Source organism: Hyperoodon ampullatus (assembly GCF_949752795.1).
Source record: "Hyperoodon ampullatus genome assembly, chromosome: 5".
NCBI lineage: Eukaryota > Metazoa > Chordata > Mammalia > Artiodactyla > Ziphiidae > Hyperoodon > Hyperoodon ampullatus.
This window is the reverse complement of record NC_136918.1, coordinates 137,510,057-137,522,212: the sequence shown is the minus strand read 5'-3', so window position 1 is coordinate 137,522,212 and position 12,156 is coordinate 137,510,057. Positions and strand designations below refer to the sequence as shown.

Here is a 12,156-nt window from a genome sequence, read left to right as displayed (position 1 = left end):
GGGCAGTCACTCTGGTATGTTCAAGCTGAGAAAGCATTGTACAAACAGATACATTTAATTGGAAGGAAACAGGTTGATATCGAGACAGCCCCCGAAGTATGAGGACAGTAAGAAAAACAGGTAAATCAGGTTCCTGCGAGCTGGCTGTGGCAGGCAAGGCCCGGTGAGGGAGGCATGTTTTGATGACAGAAGTCTGTGTAGGGTATCAGGTTTCTCGCCCGGAAGCCCCAACAAGTGCTAAGGTGGGTAGCCTGGGCCACCAGCCTCTCACACCTCCTCAGGGAACAGGGGCCTACGCTGGGCCCTGAGACAGTGTCCGGGGGGTGGGGCAGACCCTCTGAGGGAGGTACCAGGTAGGAACCTGCATGGTCGACAGAGGGGACCAGGGAAGTACGTGCTGGTTTTGCAGAAGCACATGAACCAAGCTCCTGGAGGGCCTCGTGATGGACCAGTCAGTGGAGAAAGAACGGACAAAATGCACACTGAAGTCTGGGCGCAGGAATGCGATGATTTAAATGTTCTTGACCATCATGAACAAGCATTACTTTAATAAATTTAAAAAGGCGAATGTAAATTATGGACGTGTCAGTGTAGGTTCAGCAACTGTGACAAGGGTAACCCCCAGGCGGGGGCTGCTGGGGGGTGCAGGGCATGCACGTGCGGGGACAGGGGAATATGGGAACTCCTTGTACCTTCCTCTCATTTTGTTGTGAACCTAAAACTGCCCTAAAAAGATAAAGTCTTTAAAAAGACTAGTTAAAAAAAAGAAAGCTATCACGGGCTTCCCTGGTGGCGCAGTGGTTGAGAGTCCGCCTGCCGATGCAGGGGACACGGGTTCGAGCCCTGGTCTGGGAAGATCCCACATGCCGCGGAGCAACTGAGCCCGTGCGCCACAACGACTGAGCCTGAGTTCTAGAGCCCACAAGCCACAACTACTGAAGCCTGCGCGCCTAGAGCCTGTGCTCTGCAACATGAGAAGCCACTGCAGTGAGAAGCCCACGCAGGGCAACGAAGAGTAGCCCCTGCTCGCCGCAACTAGAGAAAGCCTGCGCACGGCAACGAAGACCCAAAGCAGCCAAAAAGAAAGAAAGAAAGAAAAGAAAAGATTATAAAAAATAAAAGAATAAAAAATAAATAAAACAGTGGAACCACTGCCCCAATCTCCCGTGTTGGCCTCTGGCGTCACTTTTTATCACACAGGACTCTCTGGTATCTTGTCAGAGTAAGTTAGCTACTGCTTTCGTTTCTGGCTTTACCTTTGTCTTACTGTGGCGTTTCACTTTCTTCCTGGCCCACACTGCTGCAACAGCTGCTATCAGCTGAACTCCAAGAGGGGCTGTCAAGGGGTTTAAGAAGTCTAAAATTTTTTGTCGTATGGTCTAAAAAATAGAAAAACGAAGAGTTAGAGCAGGGTAGCATCAGGGCTACGGTGGACTGTGCACTTCACCACCAGCGCCTGTAAACCCTGGGAGCCGGGGCGGGCCTTTGTCTCAGCATCCCAGGTACCAGGCCGTGGGAGGAGGAACTGGACGAGAGGCACGGTGGGCAGCCCAGGCGGATGGACAGACGGCTAGCGGAGCCGAGCAGGAAGAGACCCTTGGGAGGTGATGAATCCCACCTTCGAGCAGCTGTGAGCAGGGCAGGGCTCGAAGGAAGCCACCCAAGGCTTTGCAGACACAGTGAGAAAGCAGGGGTGGTGCCCAGCAGTGGAGTCGGCACTGTTCCCATCCTGAAAGCCCCTAGCCTCACTTGTCTCAACCAGCCCTGGAAGGGCTTATATGCATCAGGAAGGAAGGATGTTTTGCAATTTCCAGAAATATGTACCATTTAACTAACTTTGTTATGTAACCAACTAAAAATAAACTCACAGCACAGCCCCGGACGTCACTCATCACCCTCCCTTTGGCTGCGCCTGGATTTTTCTCCATTCCTGAAACCTCCATGTTCCTTCCTCTATAGATCCTGTGGGTCTCACAGCCTCTAACACCTCCCTACCCAGGCAAGTCCTCTCTTCCTGGGTCTCAGCTCAGCCCCTCTGCCTCAGGAAGGCCTCCTCGACCCCCTGACCAGGGGTCACAGCCTGTTAGAGTGCCCCGCCTTCTTTGTAGCACTTCTCATCATTATTTTTAAATTGATGGTTAACGTCTGTATCTGCCAGGCAGACAAGGACTTACTTGCCCTATCTTATCCACTAGTGGATAAGCAGGGCCTGGTACACAGCAGCAGACATGCACATGTTTGTGGAATGAATGAATTTACCTTGGCTTCCTCTGTCCCCACTGCCTTAGTTTAGCATCTCCTTAGATACAACTGCCCATGGGATGGAGACATCCTCTCCCTCCCGCCAAGGTTTCTGCTCCAGAGAAACCACGGGGGCCCCAGCTCAAGGCCTTGGGTCCCTCAGGGAGGGCTTAAGCTAAGTGCTCAGTAAATGTTAGCCGTCGCCAAAATGAATCCTTCCATCAGCCTATAGATAGGCTGATAATAACAGACTCATAATAACAGACTCATAATAACAGACTCATTTCACAGAGGAGGAAACCGAGGCTCAGGCTGCGTGCCTGAGGATTTTCTGAACCTTTCTAGAGCTTAATTTTTAGGCTTAAATTAAGCAGGTTCCTGTGGCAGCTTGAAATACAGCAGATTTCCCTTGGAGGGTATCTCTGGAACCGACAGAACATTTTGGAGGCCACCTGTGCAACTGCCTGACTCACTACAGAAAGATCAGAAAACAGAAGTCAGGGGCGGGCTCCATTCCCTACTCACCCTAATCCCAGCATCACTGCTTATCAGATGCACAACTGAGGGCAAAGCACTCACTCTTCTCTACACCCCAATGTCCTCATCTGTAATCTGGGAATAATAATAGTACCCACCTTGTAGGTGAGGACTAAATGTGCCAATAAACGAAGCGTGCTTGGATGATGCCTGGCTTCGTGTTTCCAACTGAGGAAACTACAGCATAGACAGGTTAATGAACTTGCCCAAGGTCCCACAAAGCACCTGAGCAGGGAGCTGAATCCAGGTGATCTGGCTCCCTGTGTCCTGATCTGTTCTGCTCAGCCCGGGCTGCCAGATGCCAGTGTAAGCTCTGAGGCCGCACCTGGCACCAGGGGTGCTCAGCTAAATGAGACACAGCCCGATAATTCTGAGCCACCAGACACAGCAGCCAGAGACTGAGTCAGGATGCTACCAAGAGAGAGTGAACTGTAACCGAGCAGGATCCTATGGGGGCTTTCCTGGGACAGACCCCTCTCCACCATGTCCTCTGCCTGCCTCTTGTTTGTAGAAAAGCTTTAGTCTCCCAGGCCTCCCGAGTCACAAAAGCCTGGCTCAAGAATTAATGACTGCAAGGATGTGAACACATGATGACAAAAGTAGCAGTGGGGCGAGGAGAACTGATAACAATTTAAACAGTAAATCGGCCATATGGCAGTCACAGAATCTTTAGTTCCTCCCTGAAGTACATAGATAAGTGTCTGAGGCATGTTCCTGAGTTGTTTTACAGATACTAAAGCCCCCACCAAATGGAAGAAGCTAACTGAATGATGCCCATGAACAGGTAGCCCCCAGACCCGCTGCAGCCTGAGGATTCATGATGTTAACTCCTGTGACACGGCCCTGTTATCTCATCATCAACCAATCAGAGAACTGTAATGAGCTGTTCACCCACCCTGCAACTCCTCTCCCTCACCTTACCCTTAAAAACTCTTCCCTGAAACCCGTTGGGGGAGTTCAGGTTTTTTTGAGCATCAGCTGCCCACACTTCTTGTCTGGTGCCTTAAAATAAACCCCCCACTTGCCTTTAACATGACCTGGTGTCAGTAGATTGCCTTTACTGCGTGCAGGCGAGTGGACCCAAGTTTGGTTCGGTAACAGAACTAGAAATGCTCTGGGTTGTGAGCTTCTGCTTTAATAAAAAACTCAAAGACACCTCAACACTTGTTCAAGGCACCACTGAAAGCAGAACGTAAGAGCTAAGCTGTCTTAGTAGAGATGCTTAAGAGAAACAGGTTGAGGACTTTAGGTACCCTACCTGGAACCCCTAGAGACTTTATGTTTGGCTTAAAAAAAAAAAGGACCAAGGGGAAAACATAAACTGAAAACTACTCACAAAGCTTTTCTTTCCATGAATAGGAAGCTTACTCTAATAAACAAACTGGAGATTTCTACTTCCAACTTACTTCTAATGTAGGTTTCTCTGAGCACATTACGTTCGATTATTTATATATATAACCCTGTACATTTTTACTTTTTGGTGGGACAATACAAGACAAAGGCAATCGTAAACACACAAAGGAAGCTCTCTCACTTTGGTGGTTTTAAAGTAAACGGAAGAAGATCCCTTCGTGGCTCCAAGGAGATCCACGGGTCTCTTTTGAGTCTCCTCCTTTCTGAGAACATTCCAGAGAAGGGCCATGGTGTTAACAATCCGAGGAAGCTCTTCCAGAATGGCATTCTTGGCATTTTTCAAATTGGTAGGGTCACTCACAGCAGCAGTCTAAAAACGAAAACGAACATGTGAGACTCGGCTGCGTCTGCGGTGGCACCATCTCCCTTTCCGCGAGGACAGTGGTGCTGGTGGGATAAAGTCTGGGCTGTAGCACTCTCCAGAGCAAGTCCCACGTGTGGTCTGGAAGTAAAACGCCTCCCTGAGCATTTAAACCCATGATTTTCTTTCAAAGAGTGAGGTCTACGCATCTGAGGCTCCTCATTACAAACTCTTCCAATCACTCAACCAAAGCACTAGCTGCGTTCTACAATTGAATCCCAGATAGGGTAGAGCAACCAACAGCTGAAACGTCTTCAAACTCCATGAGGCCAAGTAAAAAGTACCCGGAAAAAAGATTACTTTCTATCCCATACTGGTGGAGGGCTGAAGTCGCCCACAGAGAGCGCCAGCAAGAACAAAACCACATTTGTATTACTTACATACATACGTTTGCATGTATATTTGCATACACTTCATTATTTGCATGTGTGTTCATTTGCATTAACATTTGCATATATGTTTGTATTACATACATACATTTCTTATTTGAAATAGACATAACCCCAATGAAAACAAAACTATATATGAAAACTGTCTCGAACTCAGGAAAAAATGATTTACCTTTTTGTTTTGGTTGGGTTGTTCCAAAAGACAAAAATGACTAATGGTTGTTAGACCTTCCAAAAGAGTGAGTGGATAATCCGGAGAAATGTTTTCCCTCTTGGAGGTTATGCTTTGGTGAAGAAACGAGAAACTGGTTTTGAGAATCTTTAAGAATGAGGCCATAAAGGTTTTTAATCGTACACATAAACACGGAAACCACAGAGATATCACGATCTTAAAAAACTGGGGCTCTCATAATGAAATACTGTTACAAAAAGGACAGGCATCATTTGTGCTGTTTTTACATTTATACGGTCGTTTTGGAAAAATGTTTTCCAGGTGTTTTAGAATGTCTGTGAAGATCCACATTTTTCTTTCTGTTTTGCAAAACTAATGAAGAGAGACTGACTTGTCCTGTAACACTCATCTAGCCTGGGTAGTCATGTGGAATTGAAAATAAAGGAGCCGAACATTTAGTTCCTGCTTACCCCTTTTGACAATGCTGACTAGGCTTTTGATTAGGTTGAAATTATCCTCCAATTGGCTTCTAGGGGAAATCAGCCGTCTGTGACAAAAGCTGTCATGAAAGAAACAGTAACACATCAAAGGGTTCACCGTACCTGATAGAAACCTTCACCGATTCGCTTTCATACTGCTTGACCAGCTCGTCCAAGTTTTTGCAAATCTGGACGAGGAAGGGGGTCACCGTCCAGCCCAGGGACCTTCCGAAGTATGGCAAGGAGTGCGTGACCAGGCTGACCCAGGCCGGGTGCATGCCGTAGCCGTAGGCCGGCTGCAGGCCCCTCACCACGGCGGACACCAGCAGCCCCTGCGAGGTGAGCCGGTGGGGCTGCACGTACTGCAGGGCGTTGATGGCCTGCTGGAAGTTCAGGGTCTGCCGCCACTCCCGGGACAGGTCCGCCTGGTGTTCCGCCTCCTCGTGCCCCGGCCCCAGGTGGTGCTCCAGGACGATGAGCACCTGCAGCAGCTTCAGCAGCTCAATCTGCAGGGGATGCTCGCTCCAGATCTGGTCCTGGCCCAGGTTGATGAGATGCTCCTCGAACAGGCTGTCCTCCCGCTGGGCTCGGCCCCGCTCCGCCACGGCCAGTCCGTAGCGCTTCTGGCTTGTGTACATGGACGCGGACAGCGAGAGCAGTACGAACTCCTGGACTCTGCACCTCTGCAGCAGGCTGTGGATGAACTCCACGTTCTTCCCTTCGGCTGACTTGGCCACCGACACCAGCTGTGTCATCATTCTGATCAAAACCTCGACGCTCTTGACCTGCACGTCCCGGTTGCCGAGGACGTCTCGGTGGGAGACCCTCAGGTAACAAGGGTAGTAGCTGCGCAGGAAGCTCAGGCACAGGTAGGTGAGCAGCTCGAGCAGCAGCGAGTGAGGGCACACGTTGGGAGACTGGGTCTGGAGCTTTCCGTAGAAACTCTGGCCGACGAGCGCCTCCTGGTGGCGAGCCAGGAGGTTGGAGACGAGGTTGAGGTGCGCGGTGGAGCTGGTGTCCATGCTGGTCCGGGACACGGCCTCGATGAACTCTTTGGGGTTAGTTTTGAGCACGGCTTCTAGCACGGAGAAGGCGTACAGCACGCGCCGTGAGTCATAGGGCTGCGGGTAGAGCAGGATGTGCTTAAACAGGGCCTCGATCGCCTCCTGCCTCTCCCGCTGCTGCTTCAGCAGCCGGGCCGCGCTCAGGGCCTGGAGCTCGGCGTCCGCCTCCTCGTCGCTGGACAGCGACTCCGAAGCCTGGGTCTTGTCCGAGTCCACGCGCGTCAGGCTCCACTTGACAGCCGTCTTGAGGCTGGCCGCCGGCTTCGGGGGGCCCTGGGCTGCTGCGGGGAGGGGCGTGCGGCAGAGCTCGCCGCCACGCAGCTCCTGGGGCTCGTGGGAAGGGGAGGAGAAGGACGACGTGTGCTCGCTGTCCGTGGGGCTCGTGTCCGCGGACTCGGTGCGCTCGCTGTCGTCCGCGGTGTCGCAGGCCGTCCCGTCCGGCGGGTCCGCACAGCAGGCAAGGTCTTCCTCGCTGGGCTCACGGCCCGGCGGGTACACCTCGGGCTCCTTCTCCACCTCGGCCCAGATGGCCTCGCGGTCCACGGTGGTGAAGTGGCTCAGGGGCGCGCTCTCTTCACCACCACCCTCCTGAAGCTCGGGTGCGCCCCACGCCTCTTTGAATGAGGTTCGCTTCCTATTAAACCAACGATGCCAGTCTTCTGAAAATTACAGAACAGACGACTTCAGAACAGGAGGGTCGGTTATGACAAGTCGGTTCTAGAGTGATCTTTGTCTTAAAGCCAGGCAGAAAGATCAATATTAGTAAAATTCTCCTGTGGGAGGGAGGGACAAGATAAATTCTTTGCAACAACGTGGATGGACCTGGAGGGTATTATGCTTAGTGGAACGTCGGACAGAAAATCACAAATACTGTATGTTACCGCTTATATGTGGAGTCTAAAAATTAAAACAAGTGAATGAATGTAACAAAACAGAAACAGACTCACAGACATGGAGAACAAACTAGTGGTTACCAGTGGGGTCAGGGTGGCCGGGGGAGACACGGGTAGGGGATTAAGAGGTACAAACTCCTGTGTATACAATAAATAAGCTACCAGGATATACTGTGCAGCATAGGGCATATAACCAATATGTTATAATAACTATAAATGGACTATAACCTTTAAAAACTGTTGTGCACGTGAAACTTACCTAGTATTGTAAATCAGCTATACCTCAACAAAAAAAATGAAGTGTAAAAACCACAAAATAAAATATAATTCCCGCATGAAACAACAACACTAGAGTCTAGATTACATTACAGATGGAAGGCAGACAAGCAAAGTGAACAGTCTTTTAAAGTGTTCAAGAAATTGGATAATTTAGTTACATTGTCATAGGAAATATAAATATCCCGAGTTTAGGGGAAGCGTGATTTAAAAAAAAAAGCCTATCATTTTCTCCCGGGAGTTTCCTTTCAAAAAGGTATCTTACAGATATGTCAGCAGAAGGTCTTCAAAGCTAAAAGGGTATCACAGAAACGTCTTGAATAAAAACAAACTGGAAAGCAAACAAAGCATCCACAGTAAGAGGACTGAAAAAACTCAATCTAAGAAAAAAAAAAATGTCATGAAGAACCTAGGGGTAAGACAGGAATAAAGACACAGACCTACGAGAGAATGGACTTGAGGATATGGGGAGGGGGAAGGGTAAGCTGTGACAAAGTGAGAGAGTGGCATGGACATATATACACTACCAAACGTAAAATAGATAGCTAGTGGGAAGTAGCCGCGTAGCACAGGGAGATCAGCTAGGTGCTTTGTGACCACCTAGAGGGGTGGGATAGGGAGGGTGGGAGGGAGGGAGATGCAAGAGGGAGGAGATATGGGAACATATGTATATGTATAACTGATTCACTTTGTTATAAAGCAGAAACTAACACACATTGTAAAGCAATTATACTCCAATAAGGATGTAAAAAAAAACAAACAAACTCATGGCACAGGAATGCAGAGGGCTACTGTTTGGGTTTTTTAAAGATACTTCTACACGTACGATATGGAGCAATGTGTAGAGTATATTAAGTATTGAAGAAAAAAGACCAAGCTGAAGAATCTAGCTGTACAGAATAAGCCCAATTAGGGGAGAGTGTCTATAATATGCAGCTACGAAAAAGTCTGGAATGATAGCTACTGAACCACTAACAGTAAGGCGCTCTATCAGCCGGCATCGCAAGGGACTTTCACTTGTGCTTTTACTTCCTGATTTAAGAATCCAGTTCTTAAAATAAGCACGCTAGTACCTCTGAGATCAGAAAATACACAACACTTTAAAGTGCTCAGGTCTCTTTAAAAAAAAAAAAGGAGTGAAAAGCCAGACATCTTTGGTACCGCCAAACATTTGTAATAGGCAGCTTTCAGCAAATCTATTCCATGAACACTAAGCCAGGTTAGGGAAGAAGGAAGAATAAGATTTTAGAAATAGAGGAGCTGCCTGGTGTGCACAACAGTATTTACAAAGTAGATTTCTACAGGCTCACAGAGGTAGCACAGAGGGTAAGCAGAACCCTTCTAGTTGTTTCCAGGGAGAGAACGAGGCAGAGAAAACGCATTTTCTCTTACTAGGCAGGCAAACGTTAATTAGAGGGGGGCAGCAGGAAGTGCCATGAGACTTTTAAAACCCAATGAGCCGTGGAGTTAAAACTTTCTCGTTAAAGCAAAGGAATGCTTAAAATCTAGCTTCCCTTAATGAAGAGCAAACTTTTAAGAAGGTGCTTAGTTTATACTTCTTTGCGTTTTACTTTCTTATAATTGTGGAGTAATAAAATGCCTCTTCTTTGAGAAGGCACCTAAAGGAAAACCAGAAGTTACAGTTTTAGGCAAGGAACCTTGTAAGGAAAGGAAACCACCTTAGGAATCTTTGCTTATTTAGGTGTTAGGCTGCTTTTCTCTGTAAGATAAGACTGTGACAAACACTGAATACTTACAACCCGGTGATCTAAACAAACTAATCAAAGCTTGTAAAACCATCACTTAGAAAACTGCAGGAAGTCATAAAATACACCTATTGTGGGAAGCAATGTTAGATCATAAACTGCTCTAGGTACTAATCACTGAAATTTAATGAACTCATCGGTTTTATTTTAGCCTTTCTTTTCTTCTTCCTACCCATATTCTTTTAAATTTATGTTAAAGATGCCTCTGAAAGTTCTCAGAACCCAAAGGTCTATTTCTTCTGCATTTCTGATTATATGTTAACAGCTGGAAAGAGCCTTGTAGAGAAGATAGAAAAGAAACCACTTACCTTGTTCTTGACAGTTCTGGAGCAGAAATAATTTTTATAAAGTACAACTGAGTAGGTTACATGCAAATTTCAACATTCTTGATCATTCATACCTGGAGGCAACCTCAACTCTCCCGTCCCAGGCCTGAGAAGTGCTAGCCTAGCCAACCCAAACTGCACTTCACGCCAGACCTCAGACTTCTTTCATAAGTGAAGTGTTGGCCTTGGAGACCTGTGGATGGATGGTCTGTTTTTCTCTCCTCCTACCTTAGATGCACTTGAATTGCTTTCTCTAGCAAAAGAACCAAGAATCAGCTATATTTATTGGAACATGGGTTACTAACATTTTCCTTTTTAATATAAAAAAGTCATATTTTTCAGTGAAAACAACAAACCCACTACCTAGCATTTCTAAGTGCTGGTTCATCTGATTCTTAAATTTTAAAAGTCCCCACAAAGTACCTTCATACCTTCTGAATCTGGCAAAACCACCAGGGAGGTCTAAGTGCCTTGACTGCTGCACCAGGCAGCTGGGGTCCAGGTCACCCCTTCCTGCCCCAGGGACAGAGAGCTGGCCTGGCCCCCCGCACGGCGTGCTCACCCGTTGAGCTCTCCTGCTTGAGGCAGTGAATGGAGGCCCTCTGGGTCTTGGGCTCGAGCAGGAGTAACAGCACGGGCTCCAGGATGCGGGCCACGTCGCCGAGGGAGAGCGCCCGCACCAGCCAGCCCTGGGCGGTGGCCCCGATGGCGCCGTCTGTGCAGGCCAGGCTGTCGAGCACGACGAACAGGGACCTGTGGGGGGATGTGAACCGTCAGGGCGGCCGGGACGCCCTAGGGGAGCTTCACCCGGCCTGGGCTTCCTGACCCAGGCAGATGAGGACCATTAACTCTGCTCGCAGCTAGAGTCTCTGGGAGGGGAGCTTTTAAAATCCCGATGCCGGGCTTCCCTGGTGGCGCAGTGGTTGAGAGTCCGCCTGCCGATGCAGGGGACACGGGTTCGTGCCCCGGTCTGGGAGGATCCCACATGCTGCGGAGCGGCTGGGCTGGTGAGCCATGGCCGCTGAGCCTGCGCGTCCGGAGCCTGTGCTCCGCAACGGGAGAGGCCACAACAGTGAGAGGCCCGCATAACGCAAAAAAAAAAAAAAAAAAAAAAAAAAAAAAAAAAAAAAAAAATCCCGATGCCCAGGCCTCACCCCAAATGGAGGGGGGAGGAGGTATCAGAATCAGCTGGCATCTCTCTAAGGCTGTGTGTCTGACCCCCGCATCTAGAGCTCCGGAAATAAGGTGGGGGATTTTCAAAAACCAGTGTAGAACAGAATGCGCCTACAATACAGTTCACGTCTTCAGCATGTGGTGGAGGACATCGCAGGCGCACACACCCAGTGTGGCTGCCACCCCAGTCAAGGTCTAGCCCATCTTCATCTCCCTGCCAAGCCCCCTCTCGGGGGGCAGGTTCTACCAGCTCCTCAGGTGAGTCTGAGGCACGTGAGGCTTTCTCCTCCCTCCAAGGCCAAATTAAGCAAACTCCTCCCAGGTATTCACCCGTCTGGCCGGAATTCACTTAGGGGATCACAGGAATCATTCACTCTGCATCAAGAACATGGGGTCAGGTTTTCCATCGCTCGCATCTCCCTCTCCCCAGCCCGACACACTGACCCGGCACCTCTGCAAAGTGTCCCTTTGCTTTAAGGGTAACTTATAAAAAAGTCCCTCCCTCACCTGTCAAAGGAGCGATTGTGAGATGTCACTCGACTGCCTTGGATCTCTCTCGTCAGGTGCCAAATGACGGAAAATCGAAACAGAGCTTCCAGTCTCGTTCCCTTGAATAGGAAAGAAAGGGGAGTGAGGAATCTGATTTCTTAGCAGAACACTGTTCTCAGGGGCAGCAAACCCCATTTAAATAACAAACAAGAGCTCAGCAGAAAGGCAGCAACCCAGGCAGAGATGCTGGAGTCTCATCAGTGCCTGGTGTCCGATGGGGCCCGGAGGAGGGAGGACTCGGGTGCTTGCCTTCCTTGCTCCCACTAACACAGGTGTGCTTTCCGGAGAGTGCGTATTCCAGACTCAGCGTCAGCCCGAGTCTGGGGTCACACCTAGGCCTGTGGCTGAAGGAAAACACAGAGCACAGCCTTCTCATGGCCTTTGGCAGTGCCAGGCTGAATGGCTTAGAGAACAGGACACGACAGCAAAGCAGAGCCAGGGCTTCCAAGGTGACACATTCTCTCTGACTGCCTACTTCACTGAGAGCTCTAGAAGCCCTGCAGGCATCATGGAAGCC

At 49.1% G+C, this 12,156-nt stretch overlaps 1 protein-coding gene across 4 annotated transcripts in view; it reads right to left on the bottom strand.

Moving 5' to 3' along the window:
- The window catches only part of DOP1B (DOP1 leucine zipper like protein B), a gene marked incomplete at both ends in the record, with an annotated part of 100,575 nt that overhangs the window by 30,876 nt on the left and 57,543 nt on the right, over positions 1 to 12,156 (bottom strand). For 3 of the 4 annotated variants that reach the window (XM_079704901.1, XM_079704903.1, XM_079704902.1), the window contains 6 exons: positions 1,257 to 1,379; positions 4,313 to 4,501; positions 5,114 to 5,225; positions 5,716 to 7,315; positions 10,480 to 10,670; positions 11,598 to 11,698. In XM_079704901.1, coding sequence (XP_079561027.1) covers positions 1,257 to 1,379; positions 4,313 to 4,501; positions 5,114 to 5,225; positions 5,716 to 7,315; positions 10,480 to 10,670; positions 11,598 to 11,698 — 2,316 coding nt within the window. Of the gene's footprint in view, positions 1 to 1,235; positions 1,380 to 4,312; positions 4,502 to 5,113; positions 5,226 to 5,715; positions 7,316 to 10,479; positions 10,671 to 11,597; positions 11,699 to 12,156 lie in introns of all 4 variants that reach the window. The other variant, XM_079704900.1, reaches the window with a different exon arrangement.